The sequence below is a fragment of the Ambystoma mexicanum genome, chromosome 5p, assembly GCF_040938575.1.
Source record: "Ambystoma mexicanum isolate Mex_15411 chromosome 5p, UKY_AmexF1_1, whole genome shotgun sequence".
Lineage (NCBI taxonomy): Eukaryota > Metazoa > Chordata > Amphibia > Caudata > Ambystomatidae > Ambystoma > Ambystoma mexicanum.
In genome coordinates, this window is record NC_090930.1 from 879,643,539 (window position 1) to 879,670,045 (window position 26,507).

The 26,507-nt window shown below is 46.1% G+C and overlaps 2 protein-coding genes across 2 annotated transcripts in view; one reads left to right on the forward strand and one right to left on the reverse strand.

Annotated features, from left to right (window-relative positions):
- The window catches only part of PSMA2 (proteasome 20S subunit alpha 2), a 170,850-nt gene extending 166,651 nt beyond the window's left edge, over positions 1 to 4,199 (reverse strand). The window contains exon 1 of the mRNA XM_069613302.1: positions 4,049 to 4,199. Coding sequence (XP_069469403.1) covers positions 4,049 to 4,092 — 44 coding nt within the window. The 5' untranslated portion in view covers positions 4,093 to 4,199. The remainder of the gene's footprint in view (positions 1 to 4,048) is intronic.
- Positions 4,200 to 4,609: 410 nt separating this feature from the next.
- Positions 4,610 to 26,507, forward strand: part of MRPL32 (mitochondrial ribosomal protein L32) — a 110,128-nt gene continuing 88,230 nt past the window's right edge. The window contains exon 1 of the mRNA XM_069613303.1: positions 4,610 to 4,970. Coding sequence (XP_069469404.1) covers positions 4,862 to 4,970 — 109 coding nt within the window. The 5' untranslated portion in view covers positions 4,610 to 4,861. The remainder of the gene's footprint in view (positions 4,971 to 26,507) is intronic.

Below are 26,507 nucleotides of genomic sequence, written 5' to 3' on the forward strand. Positions count from 1 at the left end.
GCTCAAAACAACCTCCTCCCAGTCTTCACCATTGATGCATGCCCACCTGATGCAGTCCTTGATTACCTTGTTAAAGTGATCCGCTACCCCATTGGCTTGGGGATGATACATTTCAGTCCATTTATGCTGTATGCCATGTCAACCAAATAACCACACATCTCCTTTGACTTGAACTCTGTTGTCGGTCAGTAACTCACATGGATAACCCACACGCTTTAACACATCCTCCATAAAACCCAATTACATCCATCATCATTATGGAATGTGTAATCTCCACTTTCTCCCAGTTTTACATGATATCCACCAAAACAATGCAGTATTTGACGGGACCCCTACCATGAATGGGTCCAATAATGACAATCTTATTCTTTCGCAGGGCATTTCTGGCACATGAACCAAAGTCATAGGGCTCTCCCTCAGCACCAAATTGTTTTCACTCTTAACATATCGAACGGAATTTCTCACCACTTTCCACGTCAAGATCACAACCAGGCCACCAAAACTCTGCCCGTTAGGTTTTAGTGATGCCTTGATGCCATTCATGCGCAGTTTCAACAACGCTCTTACTCAACCCACTCAGAGATATTCTGTCCCATCACATCACAGACCCTCCTGTGACATGCAGTTCTTCTAGAACCAAAAACAGGCCTCCACATTCACACCCCTCACCACGTCTTTTTAATATTCCACAACACTCCAACACAGCTTTCACTTTCCTGATAATTCACCATCTTCCATACCAGCTTCCAACTCATCTTCTGTTAAACGTACAAAACACAATCTTCTTCAACTTCCTCCCCCCTTCAACATCCTCTACACCCATGCAGGATAAACAATCAGCCAGAATGTTCTTTTTTCCTGGAACATATTCAACTTCGAATGGGTATTCTTGCTGGGTCAAGACCCATCTTTGTATCCTGGACAAACACCATCCAGTGCCTTCTTCTGTAATGTCTCCTGCAAAGGTTTGTTATCCAAGTGTACAATAAACTTGCTTCCCCATAAAAATGTTCTGAACTTCTCGATTGACCACTCGATAGCAAGCAACTCTTTCAATTGTGGAGTAGTTGACTTTGGCTCCCTTAAGTAGGCACTAAGCAAATGCAATGACATATTCCTCGTCTCCCTCCACTTCAGTGAAAACTGCAGCCAAACCTGTATTGCTGGCGTTTGTGGAGAGAAAGGATTTACGGTTCAGCTTGAAATCTTTAAGAGAAGTGGCAGATACCAATGCACCTGTGATGGACTTACTCTTTAGCGCACTCTGCATTACATCCATACGGGGCATGGTTTTTTAACAATAGTCTCACGCTAACTGTCTTATCAGCACAGTTGGGGGATAAACCTCGAATAGTATTCAGCCATACCAAGAAATGAGCGCAGGCTCTCCATGTTCTTTCTGTTCCACTACATCTTTGATATTATTGGCCAGCTTCTCATTCACGCTTACCCCATCAGCCGTTACTGTGTGCCCCTAATATTCTATTCTTGTTTGATTGAATTTGCACTTGTCCTTGCTCAACGTCATCCCACTTTCCACTAGTATTCTCATTACCCTGTCAAGCCTTTGATTGTTTCCGTTAGATAGAACCAAACATAAGAATGTCATCCTGAAAGCAGACCACACCTGCCTCATGCTTGAAAATCTTATACATTAGCCTTTGAAATCCTGAGGCTGCAATTCGAAAGGCATATGCACAAATTGAAATAGACCCTCTGGCGTAATAAAGGCAGTTAGCTGTTTTGAGTCATGATAAATCTGGTGATTTGCTGATGTGAGATCCAGAGACGAAAATGGCACCATTCATTGTCGAAAGAGTCTCCATAGTATATAACACACCTGTTTAAAGTACAAATATCCACAAAGTCTCAACTTCCCATTTGGTTTTGCGACTACGACCAAAGGGGACACCGATTGGGAGGTTTCTATCCTTTCTATTATGCTACCTGCTTCCAGTTTATCTAGTTATTTCTTCACCTCCTTTCCTAGGTCTAAAGGAACACTTCTCGCCTTCTGTACCACCGGCTTGGTATTCTCCACTAATCTAATCTGATGCACAAACCCCTTTAGACATCCGATATTCACATCAAACAAACTAGTCCGCACGCAGTTCCTCAGAAACGATTTGTAAAACACATTCCACTTCATTGGGACTCAACTTAATTTGCAGTTTCTTTAGCTATAACCAACTCAAAAGTGGTACGGACCTTTTCACTGCGACAACCACTTTGCCTGGGGCGCTTCTGACTTGGAATTTCAGGTTTGCTTCAAACCAGATTATATCCATCCGCCACCATATGCCGTGGCTTGATATCCACTTCCATTAACTGTTTATTGGGAAATATTCTTTCGAAGAAGAGTGTATTTCACTGTGGAGTCAATCATCATCTTCACTAGGCAGCCATCAATGCACACTATGTCTCGTAGGGCACCCAATTCCTCCTCTTCTTCACCAACTGCAAAGACCACTTCTTCCGATTGTTCAGACCATTCATCCATATGGATATTTCCTAACGTGCAACACTGAGTCTGATGTGCTTTTTTCTTGCATTTCGAACACCTTACTTCAACTGCTGGGCAGGAATGGCTGTTGGAGAAATGACAGATCATTTCACATCAATAGCATCTCTTCTGTGAATTTGCCGACCAGGCAGGGACGGATCTTGGGACAGTTCTTGGTTTGGTGACATTTCCCCCTTTCGCTTTATTGGAAAGCCTACCTCCAGAAACCTCAACTCAGCCTTTCATCCTTCTGAGGTCAATAAATGAGTAGCAACACAGGGTGGGTGATATTGTATGTATATTTTATTCTATATAAAGTGCTTCAGTGTAAGTGCTATGCAATAACACATCATTATCATTTGGCCATGGACGTCTGCTTGCATTCACAGTAATTTGGTAATATGGCCTATATACACTGATCTTACCGATACCTATAGCGATCCATTTTTGTAGGAAATGTATATCACATTATAGTGATATCATAACCATATTTTTCGTAGTGTATTTAGGAACAATGCTATGTGATGCCCCTTCCTGTTTTGTCAAGGGGTGAAAGGTCGCATTCCATCGCTTCCCGCAATATCGCTTCAGGGGGGGTCAAATGACATCACTCCCTGTGATGTCAAAAGAGGTCAAGGGTCATGTGATGTCACTTCCACTGGTGAAATGACGTCCCTGCTCCCCCCTCCAGCACTATCTGAAATGTCGCCAGTCCTAGTATGATAGTCGCTTGTTTTGTTCTTCCCCCTTCACTCCAATTCCCCCTACCCCCCCTCCTCTTGTTAAACTTCTGCACTACCTCAATTGTCGTCAGGCATTGTAATGTAGCCACTTGTCTGTCTCATTCTCCCTCCCACCCCGCTCCCCTCCTCATCATTGTCTATAGCACTTGCACTATCTGAAAAGTCGCCACACTGATTATTATGATATTTTTCACATTCTGAATGTATCAAGGACTTGTAAGAATTTCACTCTATTTTCCTATGTTCCCTCCCTGCCTTGAAGCTCTTGTGTATAGGCGCTATATAAATAAAAAATGAATCAATGTCACCATTAAATTGCATTGGGGTTAGGGATACTTTAGGAGGAAGCAAAAACATTTTTTTACAGAAAAATAGCGAGTCCCAAGTCTAAATCGGGAGGGCTGGCAAGTATGCATATTACAGCACTCAGAAAGTGAAGGAATACGACATGAAGCACTCCTTAAAACCCCGATGATTTACTTTAACTGAACCGATTGGATGTGTCACACCACTCATTGACATCTTCTCCAGAAACAGATAATGGACCATGTGGTGCGATCACCAGTGAACCCGCCAACGACCCGTGTTATCATACTACTAATGCTAGCCGCACATGATGTGCTGAAAGCAGCGAGGTCTGACTGTCCCATGACACTGCAGGATCGCATCATCCCAGGGGAGGCCCAGCATAACCACCCCCTCTGCTCTAAAGTCCTAAATTCTGAAGCAACGGGCGCACTTAAATTGCTGCTTTCTTGTCACAACAAAGTCGCCCTAATTAGTGCCGCAGAGCATGCCTCACCTGAATGTAGTCAAAGAGAAGCTGTAACCGCGCTCTGCCGCCATCTTCCCTATACCAGTGACAGTGACTATGGAAGTGAAAGGAACACCAGAAAACCCGGCTCCAGTGTCAGCATAGACATAGAGAGAAATTGAGTGCGATGTAAAACTGGCTGCGGTAGGTGAAGCAGGGGTGGCCATATTGGAACGGGCATCCCTACTGCTAAATACATAATAAAGCAAACCTATTTGTTTAATTAAGCTTTGTTACTTATCAGCAATACATAAATACATTTTATAATAAAAATGTAAATGATTATAAGTAGTATTGCTTTTTACCCCATTGCTCATTGTGCGTTTCAAAACCACCTCCACAGATTAGATTCATCGTTGTTTCATGTTGCATGTGCCTGCTCTGCACCCTTGACACAATACTGTGTTCTCCATCTTCTGATGCAAGCTTTCTGACTCAGGCTCTGGATGAATTCAAGTCAGGTATAAGTTACAAGGGGAGAGGCGGATACTTTACGAGAGTGGTAGTTTCTACCCTTTCTACATCATGGGCAAGGAGCGGCAAAATACTACATTTCCCAGAAGCGAAAGCGAAATAAAAACGAAACAACAGCGGGAGGGTTGGAGTACACTTTAATTGACATCTGTGGGTGTGGCAGACGTTCCTAGTAAATCTTAGCTGGCTTTCGTCCTGTTTTATTGCTTATCAGGCGGCGATCCAGTTTCTTTGTCCTTTTTTTGTGTTCATTCTTGTTTCACACGCTTGTACTGCTGGAAGCTGGCGCTGCTGCCAAGGGCACCTACATTGAACCCGGGCGCAAGAATGGTATCTGTGCTACAGCCTGCTATGCGGCTTTTGCAGCTCATGCGGCGTGGTGCGCTTGAAGCTGAGCTGCGGATACTGCATGGTCTGGGATTATACCGACCCTCAGGTGAGCAAGAAGTTGTACAACGGAGGCGCTCGAAATATAGTTTGGGTAATGACGCCAAGGAGCACATGATATGTGTGTAATAATGCACACATTAGGTTTAAGAAGCACGTAGTACTGAGCAGTGTAATATACGCTTTCATGTTTCCAAGAATAACGTTGCAGTGGTGTTACGACTCAAAAGACCTCTCGGTTTAGGTTTTGTCCTAAATACATTATCGTTATCGTTGTTCATGTCCCCGAAGCACTATACTTTGATTCTAGCAAGTGTATTTGTATTTATTTTCTTTGTAAAGCGCAGCCACGCCCTGGGGCATCTGGGCGCATATCTTACATATACACCTGTTGCAACAATAGAGGAAATACAGAGATGGACAGTACATGGTTATACATAGTTATTAAATAAGCACAGTTATATACAGAACTTAAGTACAATGAGGTTCGCTGAGGAATGGTGCAGCGTTAGCATAAGATACCGGTAGCGAGTTGGGGATCCTGCTAGAATAACCAAGACTTTAAGTTTTTTTCTGAATAGTGAGTAGGACGGCTCAGCTCTCCTGTTTAAGGGTAAGGTGTTCCACAATTTGGATGCTGGGACACGGAAGCTGCTCCCTCCTGCCTTCTGTAGTTTGAATCTTGCGGTAGGAGACAGTGTGTTCGATCTAGTGGGCGATTGGAAGTATGTCGTGTGAAGTTGTCAGAGAGGTATCTAGGTGCTTGGTTAGCAAAGTACTTGTGGGTGAGAGACATTGTTTTAAATGCAATCCTTTGGTTGATAGGTAGCCAGTTCAAGTTGTGTCTGAAGGATGAGATGTGCAGTGCTGATCTGATAGTGTTATTTTGTATTGTTTGCATCTTTTTCAGATTCCTTTGGTTGTTTCCCAGGTAAAGAGCATTACAGTAGTCCAGTTTGGATAGGACTAATGCTCTGGCTACTGCTATGCAGTTCGAAGGGGTTAGGAATGGTCTGCAGGTCATGATTAATGTACAGTTGTAGGCCGCTGATGCTGTTGCATTGATTTGTTTGGTGAGTGTAAGTGAGGAGTCTAGGTAGACATCCAAGGTTTTCACAACTTTAGAAACCTCGATGATATTTCGTGGTTTGAGTTTTAGTTGTGATCCTAGGAGGAGTAACTCTGTTTTAGCGTCATTAAGACAGAGTCCATGTTTGGCCATCCAGGCTTGAATGACTAGGTACATGTTATTTATTGCTTTTGTGTTGGTATTGTAGTCGCCTGTGATGGGGATGAGTATTTGGGTGTCATCTGCATAATTAGTGTAGGTGACACTCAAATAGTCAAGATCATCGAATAGGTGTTTGGTAAGCACATTATAGAGAGTCGGAGACACGCATGAGCCCTGGAGGACTCTGCTAGTGACTGGCGATGGGGTAGTAGAGGCTGCCAGGTGTGAAGACTCTCATAGATAAGCTGTCTAAGAAAGATTGGATCCATTTGTTAGGTTTATCCGAGAAGTGAGCAGCTGAGGTTAGGTGGTTGCAGAGGACTTTGTGGTCTACCAAGTCGAAGGCAGCGGAAAGGTCTAATAGTAGGAGAAAGGCTAGTTTACCATTGTCTTTAAAGTCTTCGGTTTGTGTCTTAAGGTCAATCGAGGCTGTTTCTGTCCCATGTCTGGGTCTGAACCAGATTGCCTGAGACCAAGTAGGTTATTCGCTTCAAGGTGTGCTTGAATCTGCAGATAAGCTGCTCTGTCTAAGATTTTTAGCAAAAAGGGGACCGTCATGATGGGTCTGTAATTGCTTGGGATGCTTGGGTCTAGCGTTGGGTTTTTTTTAGTAGTGGGACGACCCAATCGTCTTTTAGGTTGTTTGGGATGATATTGGTTTTGAAGGAGGCATTGATTAGGGAAGTGATGAAAGGTGCAAGTTCCTTGGCTGTTTCTTTAATAATAGGGCCGGGACAGATGTCCCCCTGGCATTTCGAAGGTTTGAGTTTGGTGATTATGTCCTCAACTTCTTTGCAAGAGAGTGGCGAAAAAATTAAATGGTTTGATGGCATTACTATGTTTTTTAAAATTTTTTTATTCTATTTTCTCTTGTAGCATGGTTATTTTTCCCAGTAATGCTTTTTGTATGTTGGTGCAGGTGTCCGGTGGAGACACTGGTGTTTCCAACTCTTTTAGGATGTTAAACAGTTCTTTAGTACTGGATTTAGCTTGATTGATTCTGTTGTTATAGTTCTTTTTAGGCTGGAATATAGCCTCTTTGTAATTGAGGACATTTGGAGGAGTGGGCAGAATCCAGAGCTTCTGTGTTCCTTTTGATTTTGCATTGCGACCTAAGATGAGGGGTGAACAAGAGTTGAGATGCGAGATAGGGTTGGCTTTCCGCAACTTGATCGTTGCTATGGTGTTGATGGCCTTGAGTAGAGTGTAGTTGTAGCAGTCGACTAAGGCCGTTGTGTCCATGTGAAGGGTAGGGCAGTTGATAATCGGCTGTAGTAGGGGTAGAATTTTCTCAATAGTGATGTCGCGATTATTCCTTGTGAATGAGGGGGGGTGAGAGATTTTTGGGGTTTGTTTGAATGCTTTCCTGTAAGGAGAAAGAGAGAAGTGGTGGTCTGACCAGGCACAGGGTTTGTTTTCTAGGATGGTTATGTTGCAGTTAAGGTCAGCTAGCCAGTCTAGGGTCCTGCCTTTGTTATGTGTGGGTTCATTGATCCAGTGCTGGAAGCCGAGTTCTGAGATTGTGTTGGCCAGTGATAGTGTTAGAATCTTCAGGGTCTTGGATGCCCAAGTTCAGGTCCCCTAGAAGGATGATTTGAGAGCCTGGCTTGGTATTCGAGGTGAGGAGGAGTGTGATATCTACTTCGAAAGTTTTAGGTGGCCCAGGGGGTCTGTAAAGGAGGTGGATGGTAATTGTTCTGGATGCTGAGATGGCTAGTTTAATGGACAGTAATTCGGCTGATGGAAAAGATTGACTGAGAGTGGGTCTGAGACCTAAGGATGTTTTGGCAATAAAGGCAACACCACCGCTTTTGGCAAGGTTGGAATCTCTGTCGAGGCGGATGATGGAGCATTTGTCGGGGATGGCCAGGGCCAGTGATGGACCCGCTGCCGCGTGGAGCCAGGTCTCTGTGATTGCTAAGAAGTCCAAGTCATGGGAAGTGATGAGATGTGCAATATCCAATGCGTGTGCGGGTAGAGATCTAGCATTGATAATGCTACCCTTTTATCCGCATGCAGGCATCCTTTTGCTTGCTCATCTGATGTGCAATGGTATTTGAGGGTGGACTGGTGTTTTTGTCGTGGATCTGGAGGAGACTGTTATTTTCGTAGTGCGTTTGGAGTTGAGAGGGGTATGAGTTGTCGTAAATCTGGAGTCTAGTCTTTGGTTTCTGTTTATTAGTGAGCAAGACTGATTGGGGTAGGTTTGGTGGTGAATTGTTGGATCCATTGGGCAGGAGTAATTTTGTGTGGCTTGCTAATAATAGTTTGAGTGGTCAGCAGAATGTTGTGAGCTGCTTGCTTAGTTTGGGGTGCTATTTGAGGAAATGGGGGAAGTATGTTGTCTGATGGAAGTCTCTGGGACATAGAGACAAGAGGAGGGTTTTGGGTGGTGTGTAAAGGTCATGGTGAGGAGGCACCATGCTAAACCTGCCGGTGGCAGCCATAGCGGACAAGCTCATAATGCTGAGTAGCAATGGTAGATGTCGGCATGGGCATGGCTAGTCCTTTAGTAGTTCTTTTAGTAAGCTTTATGCTCTGGAATAGGGCTCGATCAGGTAGCTAATGGGATGCAAAATATAGTCAAGATGCAGTCAACTGCATGCAGTCGTAAGCTCGTTATCTGCAGGATGGCATGTAGCAATTGTGTGGGAAAGCTACATAATGTGGTCATAATAGCGTGCAGTGGAAAGGGCGCATAATGCAGTAAGAATACAATACAATCAGGATGCACTCAATTAACCTCGGAATGGGACAGGCACGTAATGCAGTAAGAAAAGCATATGAGACTGGACAGATACCGGGTGTAATCCGAGATAACGTAGGTCGGGCAGACATGTGATGCAATCAGAATAGCATACAAAGGAGTAGCTGGCACATACTATCAGAATACAGCGCATTCAGATTACTATCAAATAATCAGGGTGCGGGCAGGCAGGTAATGCGATCATCTGATAGACCGTGTGGGGAATTCCAAGAGTAACAGATGGTCGAATAGTGAATGTTGCATCAGGCTGACTAAGTAAACATGGGTGGGCACCCGAGAGGCGCAAGTAAGGTCGGTGCGGTATAGATATAGCGTGAACACGCGACAAGGTGTAGGACAGATAAGGTGATGCGCTGGCTAGACTCCCAGGGCCAGTGGTTGGAAAAATGGAGGTGTAGTTAGTACAGCTATTTCTCATAGCATTGGTACTTGATGAGGGTGTGGTGTTAGGGTCGCTGATAGTCGGAGGGGCAGGCAGTTAGTATGCAGGTGCAGTAATGCCCCCGGTTCGTAGTGCAAGAGAAATGGAGGGTGTGTTGCTTACCCAGTGATTAGTCTAGGTAGACGTTGAACGTAGCTGGTGGTTCGGACAGCGTGGCCGGTCCCGATGCCTCATTAGTCCTGGACAGGCACTGACCGGTTCTGGCCATATAAGGATGGCCTTTGGTGGAAGGACCAGCTTGCGCCTTCCGGTGACGCCGGTCGGGAGAAGAGGGAGGCTGGGCCCGTCGAAGCGTGCAGCTCCACGGACACAGTTGCCTAGCAACCAATCAACAAAATATGGCGCAGCCATTTTAGATGCCGTCCTCATGGGAATGCATGGCATATGGAAATGAAAGCTGCAATCTACAGTCAAAATGCTGTATACCATATAGATAATATCCTAACTGGTCGTAGTGCGAAGCTCAGTGCAGTTTCATGCACATAATGGAAATAAGGCAGGCTTTCCCTGATGATGCGACAGCCAGTCATTAGGGCGCGCTTCTCCTGAAGCTGCCGATGGATAAAGGCAGGATGGGCTCCTGCCCTCCCTGGATCGCTGCTGTGCGGCTTTTTTTCTCATTTTCTACTCGGTGCTCTACATTTTGGCATCCAAGCCAAACGAGATCTAGCTGGGTGGCATCATGTGGGGTTGCATACTTCTGCATGGGCTTAAATGTTCTGTTCAAAATATGATTTGCGTTTGCTTGTTCAGAATCGGATCTTAAAAACTGCAAATCGGGTGTCAAGTTGGACCCAACGTGGTCCAGGCATTCGCCTCACACAATGAGAAGGCGGACACAAGAGTAGGAGACAAACACACCTTTATTCCTCAAATTCCAACTCGTAACTGAACTTCCCCACCCCTCAGCCCTGTGTCCCTTTCATCGTGATGTGGGAGCTGGCTCCTTGCAACGACGTCCCCCTCGGGCCCCTCGGTACTTAACCCAACCATGTGCCTCAGTGCATTTCTTCTGAGTCACTGGGGTCGATTTGGAGCCCTCTGTGGCCGAGCTGTCGCTCTCATGGTCGAAGTGTTCTCACCTTCTCTCTGAGGTGCAGTCACCTCTTCTTCACACAAGTCTTCACCATCACCCTCGTAGAGAGGGTCCCACTCTTGGGTTGCAGGATCTGTAAGATGTGATCCTGAAAGGATGACTTGGTCATGACTCAGGCATTCTTTTGAAGTTTGAGGAATTTCAGGTTACGTTCCTCCTTTCTCCTTTTGCTGAGACTAGAGTCACCTTCACATGTGTCATGGTCAAGGGCTCCTTGTCAGAAGCGGCCACATTCTTCCTGGTTTGCGGTTGCTGTACAATTACATCTCCTGCTTCAGATCATTGCACCTGTTCCCGCATTTCGGCATCCCCTTTGTATCCTGAGCTGGTGTCATGGGGTATTCTGGTCTGTATGTTCCTACCAAACATTACTTCCAATGAAGTCTTTCCCGGTAGTTCTGTGTGGTCTATTGCAATATACAAGCTGTGGCAAGACTAATATCTTCTCTACATGTTCCCCCGTCAGCTATGCGATTTGCACATTCCGTTTGTTGCTTATAAAGTGTTCCACCGTGCCATTGGCTTTTGACCATAGCGGTATGATTCTACGGTGGACAAAACCCATGTACTTAGCAAACACCTTAAAATCTTGCTCCGTGAATGGGCCCCCATTGTCTGATTTTTACGACTCTCTGTATGCCATACGTGGCAACCATCCTGTCGATGGCTGGTATGGTATGGAATGGACCGGTTAATGGCACTAGCTGCAGATCAGGGAAACAAGATTATTAATCAACGGCCACTATTATGTATTCACCTCCTTCTAATGGTCCAAAGAAATCTGTTACGATCTTGTCGCAGGTCTTTTCTGGGAGATCCGTCATTCGTAAAGGCTCAGGTCGTGTGTGGGGATTGATGACAGCACATTTGGGAATAGTGTGTCCTTCGTGTGCTAGTTCCAGCACTTTATTTTGCAGTGTTCGTGGGAGTACTCTGTTCCCTTTAGTAGAATCCCTGCGTCTGTTTTAGCCAAGTCATCCTTGACGGCGTCCAGGCAGCTGATGTCCTGCCTTGCTTCTTCACCTGTGCTTTCCCCTGTTTGGCCTGTTTCTACTGGCCCGTTTCTAGACACATGAGGCTGACCTGCAGGCCCTGATCATTTTCAGTTTCTTGTGCAATCTGGTGTGGGCTTAAACCACGCAGTGTGTTGTGCACTATGTAGTGAATATATTGATCCGCAATGGAGTGGGTGAGCCGTGATTCCTTGCAGGGGTGACATGATGGGAAGTCTGCAGGATTATTGTCCTTTCCTGGGCGATGTACAATGTTGAAGCCATAGTCTTGTAGCCTCAGTGCCCATCTGGCGATTCTGAGGGGCATTGTTGCTTGAGGATTTCGTATATATAAAGGGTAGCGCTTGAATGGTCAGTGACCACTGTGAAAGGTTTGTCGTATAGGAAGAGGTGGAAGTGCTCACACGCCCACACCACTGCAAGTCCTTCCTTTTCTGCTTGCAAGTAGGCTTGTTCAGTCTATGAGAGGCTCCTGCTGGCGTATGAGACAACGTGCCTCGTGCAGTTGTCCCTTGCGTCAATTTTTGTTAGACTGGCGCCCAGACCCACCGGGTTTGCATCGACTATTAGTTCCGTCTCTTTTGGAGTTGAAATTGGCCATGTTCTTGGCGTACGATATTCTATGCTTTTTTGTTTGGAACGCTTGTTGGCCTCCTTGTCCGCCCAGTTTGTGTGTTGCTTTGTGAGTGCCCTAAGAGGCTTGCTTACTGACACAAAGTCTTTAATGTAATGGGTGCAGTAGCTGGAAAGCCCAAGAAATAAGCGCAGGTCTGAGAAGTTTGTGGGTGGTTCTGCGTCTGTGAGTGGTGATACCTTTTCTGGATCTGGGGTCATTCCCTACGAGGAAAATAGATGTCCAAAGAACCAATCCTCATTTTTCTGTGCGGGTGAGCTGTGCTTCCTCCAGGGCCATACATACCCTGGTGAGAGTGTGGTCATGTTGCTCTTGATCATGCCCAAAAACTAATATATCATCGCTGTAGTTCAGGCAGTAGGGTATGTGCTTTATGATGTTATGAATCTCGGCCTGAAAGATATCTGCACCTGAGGAAACTCCAAAACGGAGGCCTTTATTTATTGCATTTGATTATACGCCCAAAGACTTGGGTATCACAGCATAGTTAACATGTATCTTCGTATTCAAATCGGTGTTCAATACATTTTAAGTTGCAGAAACAAAACAGTCATATACATATAGGCAATCATATGGTGTAGAAGTAATCAAGTGGTATTGGGCGTTACAGGCTTGGAGGGAGGCGCTTAAAGAGTTTTAGTACTTGTTGAACAACCAGGTTTTTAGTTATTTTAACTTTGGTAGCGAGGTTTCATTGGACAGATGGGGCGGAAGAGAGTTCCAGATGCGGTGGGCTGCAATGGCGAAACTGGCGTTGCCTGCTCTGGTGGTAGTGAAGCAGGGGATGTGCAGCTGGGTATTGGCATTGGATCTGAGGGATCTAAGTGATGCTTTGCGTGCAATACATCTGTTGAGGTAGGTGCAAGCAGTGTCAGCTAGGCATTTGTGGGTGATGGTGAGTGTTTTGTGGAGGATTCTGGCCTGGACTGGGAGCCAGTATGCGTCTCTTCTGTGTTGTGTGATGTGTTCTCTTTTCTTAATGCCGAAGGCTGCTCTGAGGCCTTTGTTTTGTAGGAGTTGGAGTTTGGTTAAATTTTTTTTTTGAGGTACCCAGCACTAAGATGTTACAGTAGTCTATTTTTGTTAGGCTGTTTGGAGTGTGGTCACTTGGGAGGATAGGGCATCCTAAGTGGTGGTAAACCAGGCTTTGCTCAGAACTATATGGCTGGTGGGGAGAATGGGTGATTCCAATTCTCTGATGTTGGTGAATAGTTCTTTGGTGTTAGAGGCTGCGGCTGCTGTGCGGTCATTGAGAGATTCCGCTTTATAGGAGAGTACACTGCGTTTGTAGGCTTTAGATAGTTATAGTTTGGTTTGAAGTTCTGGGGAGTTGTTTTTTCTGGTTAGGTGTTCGGACGCTCTTTTTTAAAATGTTTTAAATTTTTAATTTTTTTTTCCTCTTCTGAGTGCAATAAGTTCATTATTAAACCAGGGGGTGCTGCGTTTAGTTTTGGGCACTTTGGTTTTGAGGGGGGCTACTTCATCAACTGCTGATTTTAGACATTGGTGGTAGTGCTTTGCAATGCTTTTTGAACTGGTACTATCCAGTGGTTTGGAATGGAGTAGTTTGTTGAGAACTGTGTTTAAATTTTCCAGGGCGAGCTTACACACATTTCTGACCTGGATGCGTAGTGGTTTGCAAGTAGTAGTTTTGTGGTCAGTGTCTAGCTTAAGTTTGAATTTAATTAGGCAGTGGTCGGTCCATTGTAATTGGAGGACGTCTGTTATGGTTACTGTAGTATAAAGGGTGAGTGTCCAGTCGAGGATTCTGCCTTTCGAGTTGGTAGGGGTGTTAACTATTTGGGAGGATTGCATTTCCTGCAATGCCTTTAGGTAGGCTGCCGCTTTGATGTCTGCAGGGTCATCATAGCCTAAGGGAGGATGTATTTTGTTTTGGGTTTAAGTAGTGGTGTGATTAGTAGTGGTAGGTCTAAGTCTGGCTTACTTGGAGCACTGGGTGTTCTGTAAATCATTAGGAAGTGGATAGTTTCTTGGTGGTTGACCGCTAGTTTAAGGGGCAGGGTTTCATAACCGCTAACCGCTGAGTGCTTCTATTTTAGATTCATTAAAATGTAGTGAGATTTTGTGGATGATGGCCACTCCGCCACCTGTAGTGTCGGAGCGGTCTGCTCTGAGGAGGGTGTAGTCATTGGGGACGGCTAGTGTAATCTGAGGAACTGATGCAGAATGTAGCCAGGTTTCAGTAAGCACCAGGAAGTCAAGTTTGAGCTCTAATATGCAGTCATGTATCTCGATTGCATGTTGATGTTGGTAGTGATAGAGGGTTGGATCAGTTGTTCTTGGGAGATAGTTGCTTTGGTATCGGGCTGGTCGGGGGAGGTTTCTTTGGGGGCGATTGTTTGATGAGTGGTGGCAGTATTTTCCTGGGTTTCATGGATTTTGGGTGAAAGAGCGGTATTGAGATACCGAGGAGGGGGGTGAGGGTTATTCAGGGGAGGTGCTGGAGATGGGTGCGTCCTGAGAGTCTAGCGTTTCTTTTGGCAGCAGTGGTGGGTCTATTTTGGCTGACACTGTGTGAGGTTCTCGAAGAGAGGCTTTTGCAGCGGGTGCTGCCTAGTATAGGTTGAGTTTTGACGAGGGGTTGATGTGTGATCAGGAATGGTGGTTATTTGGGGTGGTGGGGCGTGGGACAAGGAAGAGGATGATATCTAGGGCAGTGGAGCCGAGCCAGGCCTGTCTTGTAATGTATGAATGCGCCTTTGGAGCAGGTTTTATTGTGAAGAGGGCGTGTGTTTGGAGACTACAGTTAGTGGTGGCAGAATTAAGAGAGGCGGTGTTAGTGGGCATGATTTGATGGGATGTGGATCTGAATAGGTGGATGATGAGAGTGCTGAGGATGGTAAGGATGGTGTAGTTCAAGGAAAGGGCTCTCCTAGGCATGTGGTGACCTCTGTTGTGCAGAGGTTTAAGAGTCTGGGGGTGGTGGTTACAAGCGTGTGGTGGCGCGTGGGTTAGCATTTAGGCAGGCGTAGGGTAGAAGTACTAGTGTTGGTGGCCCTGTGCTGCGCTAGTGGTCCTGTGGAGTGGCTGGTGTATGGCTATATTCTAGGATATAGTCAGAGTAAAAATGCCGTGAGTGTTGGGGCAAGCCTAGTGTTGGGTAATGCTATAGTTTGGTCACTTCACATACAATACATTTGTTGGTAGTACAGTCATCAGACAGTACAGTCATGAAAGCGTTTGGCAGTTACACAGGGTGGAATCAACATTGTATGATTAATTATGCAATGAACATGGTTGGCTGCTAATTAAGGACGGTTAGGATGGTCTGGCAAAAATGCTCGGGTGACAGTAGATCAGAGTGGGAGGGTTAGTTTTAGGCTGATTATACCTGTGTGTGGGCAACCGCTGCTATCATTACAATGCTGGGGGTTTGTAGTTTAATCCGGCACCATGTTGCAGGCAATCCGAGGATGGGGGGGCCCACCTTACAAAAGTATAAATAAAATGGAGAATGTTTCATTCAGTAGACGGGCTCTATGCTGGACCGCAATTGCGAGTGTATTATTGAAGACCTATATATTTAAACACGGTATGCAATTGACAAGTAAGAATGCTTGCATTAAATCAACTTTCAGTGAAATGGGCATGCATTTACAAAGTTAAAATGCTAGTAGTAAGTCCGCTTTTTGTAAAATTAGGCTTAAAAAAAAATACATATTCTAAATATGGCAGCAGCAAATCAAACCGGGTGTGTACAAGGGCATAAAGACGTGGCAAGGCCAAGTCAAGTAATCATGGCTGTTGGCAGATAGTCACTGATTACACGCGACCACGGTGCGGCCGGTGATTTCCCTTTGCGGGGAAGAGTGGATTGTGAAAGTACTGTTTGTGTAGTCCACGTGTTAGGGGAAAAGATGATCAGCATGAGTGTAGAGCTCAGCTATTTTTTGGAGCGGGGCAGGGTGAGAAGATTCAAATGGGTAATGCCTGTATCCTTTAGGGTTTGTCGGGTAAAACTAGAGGTGAACAGGAGGTTTTGAGGTGTTTAACTGACACGCTATGCCTTGCAAACGTATGCAGGCAACGTGAGCGATGGGTGGGTTAAAAGGGGTAGTGCGTAGCGGCTGGCTCCTCAGTAGGTTTGCGGACGTGGTGAGGCTTTCTGGGATCTCAGCGAGGGTACAGGAGAAAAACAGCTGATAGGAGTGATCTGGGTGTACCTGGTATGAGACTCGTAGTGGTGCTGGGTTTCTCACGGTCAGGTGCTGCCTCGAGATGTTAGCTATATAGTCCTAGGTGGGTGACAAAAGTGATGATGTAGCGGGATTCCTTGCTTAGCTCCAACTGGTGGTACCCCTTGTTGAGGTCCAGGTTCGAAAACACAGTGCCACTTTTGAGCAGGTGCACCATGTCGGTAATTTTAGGGGCTTGGTGTTGTTCACGTAGGACGGCTTCATTTGGCCGTCGCATGTCCACACATATGCAGATGTCTGTGGAATCTTTCTTTGGTATTGGGACGATGGGTGACACCTCCAGTGTGGGCCCTTCCGCTGGCTCTGTCTGCGTCGAGTAGTTTGAAGAGTTGTTCCTCCACTTGTTATGTATATTTATCAGTATCCCTCTGTAGTGTTGTGCTACAGGAGGTACTTGGGGGTCGATGTCGAGTTCAATCTGCTGCCCCTTGAGCTTGCCTAAACCTTTGAAGAGGGCAGGGAACAATTTATTTTCTATTTTTGCAGCCGGGTCGAGCTACTTGTGAGCGATGAGCCGATAGTACATGTATGAGGCCCATGTTGATGACAGCTTTGACGCTCCGGAAACAACCACTATCAGTGGCTGCTTCTAGGACGTGCATTGGAATCTTCTTTGTCTGTCCTTTTGTAGCTGCATGGGTGTCCAGTTATAGTTCAAAAAAATAGTTTATACATACAAAAGTTTAGAATACAAAGTTTTCGAGGAAAAAAAAATAATTTCAAATGCATTATTTTTCATGTTAGTTTTTATTTTAGTTTAGGATAGAAACAAAAGTTTGTTTTTAAAAAGAAAACAGGGAGGGTTAAAAAAAAAATGCATTTGAAACTTTTTTTCCTGATGCTTTTGTATGTAGAAACTTTGACTGTCAAAAAAATCACTATAAACCAGCTGCATGATGCCATGAAATATCCCTTGCTTGGTAGTGGCGTTTTTGAACCATAGGGGTAAATATGGACTTCCGCTGGTTGAAGTTGTGGGGTATGTGGCAGGCTGTCGTACACTTTTTCGCTTATGACATTTACTGTTGCTCCAGTATCCACTAAGAATTCGGCTGCCACTTTGTTTATTTTAACAAGCAGGATGGGGATGTGTTCTTTTGCTCTTTGATTCCTTAATGCACATAAATAGCCTCTTTTGGGGCTCTTCCCGATGTCTTTCTTTTCTCCTGCTGTCTTCTTCGGACGATGCGCTAGACCTGCTGTCAGTCTGTGATTGTTCAACTAGGTACCGCACATACCTTTTGGGTCTTCTCCTGGACCTAGCTGATGTTGGTTTGTTCACTCGGTCCCTGCCGTTGGGGCCTATGGATAGAGTAAGGAGGCTGTGCTTCTTTTCCTCGTCCATAGATCCTATGGCTTTGATACATCCTTCAAAGTCCCCTACCCATCTCTTCCATCAAGGCCATAGACTGCTTGATCAGACTAGTCAAAATGAGTGGGCAGTTGCGTGATGAGACTGTCCTGAATCCTTGAGGGCAGAACTGGTGCTGGGGTGAGGGGTACAGTGAGTTTTCTCTCCTGACATATTGTGTGCGTGTCCAGTGGTGTCCTTTTATGACTGATGTGGTGGGCTGGAGAAGAGAAATTAACATTTTCCCACTTGTGTTTTTCTAAAGTTAATTGTTCTCATTTAGCTGCTTGGGTTTGTTGCCCTTTGAGTCTTTGGGGTGGAGAAACCTGGGCCAAAAGGGTTTGACTGACCTTCAATATGACTGGATGCACTACGATATCGGGCATCTAAGATGGCACCTTCCAGTCGACACGTGGCGTTGCGCTGAACATGTTTGCTGTCGTGCGCAGGCTCCCTCGGCAGCTCTCTGGAATGTGGCATTCTAATTTCCTTTCCACTCCATGTTGTTGTTGGTCCGGACGGTCTCCGGTATCGGATTCACTTGTTTTTGCAGCCTCACTGTTTCCGATGTGGCCACAGGGACATGGTGGGCCTCTCCGACTGCTGCACACTTGTTTTGGCAGGCCGGGGCAGTATTCGTGGGCTTCAGTTGCCTGGGACTCCTCGCACGCCTCTTTAGGGATGGGGCAAGCCAAACGGGAACGTGCCTCCTCCCCGATCTCTGCTTCTTCCATTCAGGTAGGCGGAGGCAGTCCACGCGGGCCTTATCTGCCCGGGGCACCTCAAACGCTTTGTGATGGATGGGGACGGGGCCGACGAGTTCCTTCTTCCTCTGCCCCTTCAGGACTCGCATCACTGCGAGGCGGGGCACAGCACTGTGTCGGTTCAACTGACCTCATCGCCAATGTCAAGTTGGACCCAACGTGGTCCAGGCATTCACCCACACGACCTCTCGCAATGTGAAGGTGGACACGGGAGGAGGTGACAAACGCGCCTTTATTCCTCGAACTCCAACTCGTAACTGAACTTTACCGCCCCTTCCCTAAGCCCTGTGTCCCTTTCCATGTGATGTGGGAGCTGGCTGCTTGCAACATCACACCAGGTACAAACAAAGACAATTGAAACAACGATTTTTCAACTTGAGAACATCACTGATTGCATTCAGGGTGTTCTGCCAATCCGCTCAGACATGGAGGTGAGGTACTCCTATAATATAAGAGCATACATTACAACATGCCTATCCAGGAGGCACTAGTCAAGCTATGGTTTTAAATCTGCATTCTGGAATGTGTATTCTGGGTTTATAATAGAGAAACCAAGGGAAACCAAGGTCTAAGGTCCCAGAATGCAAAATGTAATCCTGGGCTGGACTAGTATCTCCTGAATGGAATGGGGAATGTTGACATGTATGCATGCGATCTCTGTATGGGAAGTTCCCATGCGATTTCCCCACCTTCATGACTTCATCCTAGGTTTCCTAAAGATCTGCTCAGTCGTATGATGAAAGGAATGGCATAATGGACTGGCTGACTGCATTTGAGCATGCTTGTGAAGTACAAGAAGTAGTAGATGCTGATAAGATTGCATGGTTGCCCAGTCAACTTCCCCACTCTGGCTGCAGTGCTATTGTGGAAATGTCAAAGGCCACAGAAAAGACTTTGCTAAATTAAAGCAAACTCTCATCTTAAAGTTTGGGAAGACTACTGCCCAATACTCGAAGAGATTTAGGGAGTACACAAAGAAAGAAGGTAGTACTTGGATCATATATGTAACTGAATCCTTGGAAAAACTTGAGTAGTTGGTTGGAAGGTTACAAGGTAACCACCTTTTTGAGGGCATGATCTATTTGGTCATTGTGCGGTTGGACCTCTGATCACTTTAACCCAAATTAGTCCCACATCTTAAGAAGCGAGTGCACGTTTGTCCGTAAACCACGTTTATTGTTCAAACGGCCGGGAGAAGCTAGATGACGCTGTACAGTCAAACTAGCCAGAGTCTCCTCTAACGACACAAGATTGCACATTTTGCAACAGTTAAACACTCACACATTTAATTACAAATCACTCCCCCCCCCCCCCCCCATACAATTGGTCAAGTCTATATAAGGAAATCTAGACCCCTTTTAATTTTAGACTCTCAATGGACACATTTATTTGACTACCATCTCCTTTCAACATATCTTTGGATCAGCTCATATTTACAGCACACCCCTTTTTGTGATCTTTACATGGTAGGTCATGGCGTCGTCCCATGGTTACAAATTCACACAAAAACATATTCATTACAAGTTGGAAATATCTAACCCTGAATGTGATGCACATTGTCTTTGCAAGGCAACTTCAGCGTTATGAGGAGGGGAGAATTAAAAAACTGGCGATAAATATCTTGTATGCCCAGACTTGCTGGCATCCTTGTTTCACACTAATCTACATGACTACCAATTCCGCACACATGCCCCCTGGGCACACCCTGTAAAACTGATGGAAACCCATAAACCATTTCTCAACTCTGCCCTAAAGCAGCCCTACACTGGGTTTATTTCTCAGTCGCAAACTAACTGTACCAGATGACCGGACTTGCCTGGACAATGAATAGCAGGCTCCCATGTACTTAAAAAGATTGCATCTCTTTTCCACAATAGTACTAAATCGTAAAAACTAGAGTCGGGCTGTAACAGATCTGATATTATTGCTGGTACCCCTCCTCTGCCTTTAACCTTGCTAAATCCACTTTTCCCAGTCGCACAGAGTTAATCTTGCAACCTCAACTCCAACCCTAGCTATGAGAGGGCTTGAGACACACAGATTTGTATATTCACTATGTACCCGCAACTCGACACACACATCCCTAAAGACCCCCATGTATGTTTGTGCATGCATGTTCAAGACTACAGCGTCCTCTGCACTGTCTCTGCACAGTGATTTCTTCATTACAAATCTCCTTTCTCGCGTGGGCACATGAAGCTCCTCGCTGCCCAATTTGTAGGCACTATGTGTCACACTACACACCTATATTGTTTATATTTGCGTCAGCCGTTTCACATCTTGTTGCAGCCATGTAAATCTAAAATGTATCATCTTAAACACAAAATAACAACTTTCTCCTTCTTAAGTATACCAAATACATGCTAAATCTCAAAACCCATTGCAACATTGCTGTTTTCCCTCAGTCACAAATATGGCACGTGCAACACAAACCGCTCTTTCTCATTGGGACCCTTATCGACCACCCCAACATCCTGCTTGAGCAAATTTTTATCTCCCTTTTCCCTGAGCTAAAGCAGCAATTGGCTGACTCTAAGGAGTTGTATCCTAAAAAGGTGGCCATTGCAGATGACCTGTGGGTGTCCCATGAGGACAAACCTGCTTCTGGTTAGCTGGAGTAGGGGAAGAATCAGAAAGAGGGTGGGCCATCTAAAAAATCTTTCCCAAAAGGGCCACAAAATGTTAAAAAGAAGGGTGAGTCGTGGGACTAATCATCCCAAGCACAACTCTGGTTGCTCTAAGCCTCCCTATGTCCCAAGACCTAATGGATCGTGTGTGGCTTGTGGAGCAAGTGACCATGTGCAGGGGGACCCCAGATGTAAGGAAACAACCTTGGGGGTCCACTCTGTGAACCTGGCCTTGGATACTCACAGGGGCATCCTTCTCTTCAGAGCCCTTCCCCAGCGGGATAGAATCTGAAGGAGTCTTAGTTTCCCTGAGTATTTAGAATGGCTGAGGCATGTGCCTCTATCCCTGATAATACAAAGCATTACTTTAAGGATGGTGTACTGGTAGATGGTGTAGACACCCCTGCCATTAGGGACACTGTGGCCAGCAGAAATGTGGTGATTCCACATTGGTATACCCAGATGAGCTGACCCAGAGCTCCTCTGTTGCCCACCAAGTTGGCTGATGGACTCCCTTATTCCCAGTTATGCCTGTAACTCTAGCTGTGAAAAGTGGAGTTTTAGTGATCGTACTGGCATATATGGCAATGCCCAAACCAAAAATGCTGGTTGGGGCCACAGTTTGTTGAGTTACTTCACTGTGTGGCTAGTAGTTTTGACCAGTGCTGCTCAATATATATCTTTAAAATGCACAATTAGCATTACATTTTATCAAAAAACTCCCCATTGAGTACTCTTCAAACAGTCCGTCACAAAAGGAATGAATTGGCATTTGGAAGTGTGGGCCACTTTTTCATTGGTCCTGAGACAATTTTGTTGCCGCAGTCCAACCCTGGATACCTGTGACTGTACAGAGGCAAATCCATGGAAAAGTTATGCTGTGTAATGACGTCAGAGACTTGGATCTTGTGGGTGATACGGTAGAAAGACCCTGCAATAGGTCTCAGACCAAGGCAGTCCTGGCCAAGTCCAAGGCTGTGTCAAAGGGGAAACCTAAGGCTAAATAAGTCATGAAACCAAAAATAGGGAAAGTAACCCTTTCCCTTATCTCGCCTGCCAGTGAGGTGGAGGCAGCTGGCCAAACCCCTGAACCTGATGAGGAAAAGGGCTGCTTGAAATTCTCATCCCCATGACCACTCTGAATTACAGAGTTTACTTTAAGACGGGGGTCCTGATAGGCAAGAGTTTAGTAAGGGCCAACGTGAGTGCCCATCTTTAGAAGGTCTCGCGAGACAGGCCTGTTCCCAGCTTGTGGGTGATTCGCCTGGGAAACATAGAATTTATTTGGAAGGTGGGCTCCTATATAGTGAGCCGGCAGAGTCCACTGAAGGAGACCATAGGAGGTTGGTGGTTCCTCTTAAGGTGAGACCCTTCCTCCTGCAGTTGGCACATGAAGTCCCCTTTGCAGGTCATCTTTGGATCAAGAAGGCCAAGGAGAGGATCGCCATACATTTCTACTGGCTAAAGATGGGGGTCCAGATAGGTCACTGTAAGAGTTTTACCAATTGCCAGATCTCCAGGTTCCACTGGTACCACTCCCTGTAGTGGGTGTACCATTTGAGAGGGTAGGATTGCCAATTCTGGCCCCCTTTAACCTCCAACATCCCCTGGCAGCAGGTTTATTCTGGTGTTGGTTGACCATGCCACCAGGTATCCTGAAGCCATCCCACTCAAGACAGTAACTGTCAAGTCAGTTGCTAAAGTGTTACTTGGCATATTCACTAGGGGTGGCTTCCCTAAAGAAGTTGTCAAACAGAGGCAGCAACTCAAGTACAAGCAAGGTATGTGGAAGGAGTGTGGGGTCTCCTACACATACATCTGCTTATCATCCCTAGACAAATGGCTTAGTTGAGAGATTTTAATAGAACTCGCATCAGCATGATTGGAGCTCTTGAGGAGCCCCAGAGGAGAAAGTGTGATCTCCTTCTGCAATGCTTACTCTTTGCCTACAGAGAGGTCCTTCATGAAGGGGTTGGCTACAGTCCCTTTGAGCTTATCTTTGGTCACCCTGTGAGGGGAACCCTGGCTATAGTCAAGGACGAATGGGAGCTCCCCACTCCTCGTGTCACTACTAACATGGTGAACTATGTGTTAGGCTTGAGAAAGAGGATGGCCTTACAGATGATCAGGCCAGTGACGAGTTGAATGCTGGGCAGGCTTTGGTCAAACATTGGTATGATCAGAAGGCTTCACTTGTTCATTTTCCCCCAGGCCAGGAAGTCCTGAATATGAATCCCATAAGGCCTAGAGCTTTAGAGGATAAATGGTCAGGCCCTTACAAAGTTGTGGAGCTGCTTGGTGAGGTGAACTATTTGGTGGATCTTGGGAGGACTGGTCAAGCTCCCAAAGTATTTCGCATAAATTGACTTAAGGCATTCATCCCCAGGATTGACATGGCTGCTCTGCACCTGGCATCAGACAAGAAGGAAGAGGATCTGAACCCCTTCCTGATCTGTTCCCAGGCAGTCCTTCAGATGGCTCCATTGAGGGTATCAAAATGGCTCCTCAACTGCCTCCTAAGCAACAAGGTGAGACGAGAACTTTGCTGAGACAATTCTCCCCCTTGTTTTCACCTACTCTAGGTTTGACACCTTGGTGCAACCATGAAACTAACACTGGAGATGGTGTACCTACCAAAGGCAGGAGTTATAGGATGTCACACAAGGTAAGGTCCCACATCAAGTCTGCGGTCAACAAGATGTTCATTCTAGGGGTGATTGAACCCTCCAGTAGTCCATGGTCCAGTCCAGTGATTCTGGTGCCACAGACATGTACCTCTGATTTGAGGTTCTGTGTGGGTTACCGGGCTCTGAATGCTGTCACCAAGACAGATGTTCACCCCCTGCCAAGAACAGACAAATTGCTAGACCAGCTGAGTGCTTCAAAGTATCTGAGCACTTTTGATCTCACTGCTGGGTATTGGCAAATCTCCCTGTCAGAAAATGCCACGGAGAAGACTGCATTCTCAAACCCAGAAGGGTTTTAGTAGTTGAGGGCAATGCCATTTGGACTAAAGAATGCACCTGCCACTTTCCAAAGGCTAGTCAACCATGTTCTGAAAGGCATAAATTAGTTTAAAAAATTGATTAGCAGAGTTTGCTAATTACGATTTTCTTGATTGCTTATCAAATGGGTGTGTTTGCTAATGTACTAATATCAAATGAGCAACAATGCAGCATTTGTGTGTACTGCATCAGTGAGATGAATCGGGCTTTGCAAATTCTTTAGAATTCCACTAGACCTGCAGAGAAATGCACTCGACACATAGCAACGGGTGACATACATTGTAAATGTGCTGCTGATGCTTGTTAATCTGCTTAGAATCACATGCTGTGCATATGGTCTGACATCCAGTGGTAACAGCGGAGTATTGCATCTGGTCTTTTGGGGACCAAAAGGGGACGTCGGCATAGCCGTGTCTGTAACACTATCCCTATCGTGACGTGTAGTGTACCCAAAATCCCTCACGCGCCGAGGTCCCTCAGATTGTTTTTTTTTCAGCCCAGATAACTGGTCACCCTATAGCGGAGCTCTCACATAAGAGACATTGTTTATCTTTATACCGACTTTGTCGGTTATTCCCTTTTTATAAGTCACTTCGGCGGCGATTAAGAACTTCGACGAAGACTGCAGGAAGTTTTTACGGCGGTGGATTTCGGCACCTAAGATCCGGCAGCTGAGGCATCCCTCTGGCTGGCCTATACAGTAGGGAGAGTGGGGCCGGGGTGGCCATATCTTTCGTTATGTCTTTCCTCTTTCCCCCTCTTTGCACTCTAGGTCTGGTCCTCTTTGTTTGTACCTTTCGCTATGGTAAGGACTCCATTTAGGTTCTGCCCTAAGTGTAGGGTCAGATACCCTTGGAAAGACTAGCACAGAACGTGTAATTCTTGTCTCCCCTTAGATCACGACGAGAAGCGGTGTGCGGCTTGTAAGCTCCTTCGGCCTAAGACCCTTAAGGAGCGCCGTGTAAAGCAGTGGGCCGAGTACGGTATGTCGGGGGATGAACCCTCTTCCCCCACGTCACACCCGCCAAAAGTGACGGGGCACCTCCGATGACCAAACATCCGTATCGGATGTCATAGACCTTGAGGCAGACACTGACCCTTCGAGGCCTGATGCAAGTCTCACTTCAAGGACAACACCCGGCGATGGGGGCGTACAAAAACCCCAACATACTAAACACACAACCCCACCACCGATTTCGACGGTTTTGTCGAAAAAGGTGAAAGCGCCAACAGGGTGGTCGAAAAATTTCAGCGGATTCCTCTGATTGGGTAGATTAGCAGCCTTCCCCTCATCCACAGCAGCGTCTTGCGACTGCGCACTCAAAAAACAAGGGTGCTACCCCTAAATCTGGTTTACACGTGGAAGCTCGGTCATTCGACGCTCCGACGGTCCCTAAAGGCCCGGTAGGCCTAAAACCTACTACTAGGCCTCCCAGGTGAAAAATTTACCACTAGGCCCTCTAACGCTGCGGTAGGCGGTAAATCTTCTGATAAGCCTTCGAACCTGTTAACTCACGCCGATTCAGCAGAGATTGAAGACAGTATCGCGAGAATTCCTTCGACAGTTGGGCTGGTGCATACACCGTCAAAATACATGGGGCAGCCCGCGGACAAGTCTAAAGGCACGCCATGGTGCCCCGATACTCGCGAAATCTACGAGGACAGTCGGGAGCCTCTGTCCAACACCCTTGGGGACAAATTTTGACGCCAAAGGGCGGAAAACTACGTCTTTCCACCTTAGGCCCTTCTGTTTCCTACAAGTAGACAAGGGAGAAATTCGAAGGGTTCATGGATCATCTTGAAAGGATTGTCTCGCTTTCACATCCTTCCCCTAAGAGATCTTGTGAGGACCCTCTTTTAAGATCAGCTTCACGTTTCCAAGAAAATCTTGACTCTCGGCCCTCGGTTTCTGTCCAGCATGAAGATGTGATCCAGATGGACGCTTACCAGGACATTACAGCAACGAAGACCATTCCTTCCTGCAGGACTACACTGAGGACCAGGGGGATGCCATGGACAACTGGGAGGAAACCCAGCAAGTGGAAACAGAGGCATGGATGCTCCCCACGCAAGATCAGGACACTAATGTTCTATGCCTGGATTCTCCTCCATCAACCCTGGCTTGCCAGGCCTCGCCTGCAGACTACCAAATGGCCTTCAATGCCATCTTTAAGGAAGTTAGCAGATCACTTTCAGATCACTACTCGGGAGGCGGTACCTGAACAAGACTTTGTGGAAGACATTCTCAAGGAAAACCACCCCCCACCCCCCAAGCCAATCCATTCCCCTCCTAAATTCGATTAAAAAAAAAAAAAAAGATTGGTCCCCTCCCTGGTCACGCCAGCTCAGACCCGGCATTGAACCCAAGAGTGGAAAAACTATTTTAGCCACTCCTTCGGACCCTTGTTATATTAAAGGCCACGCCACCCGCGACTCCTT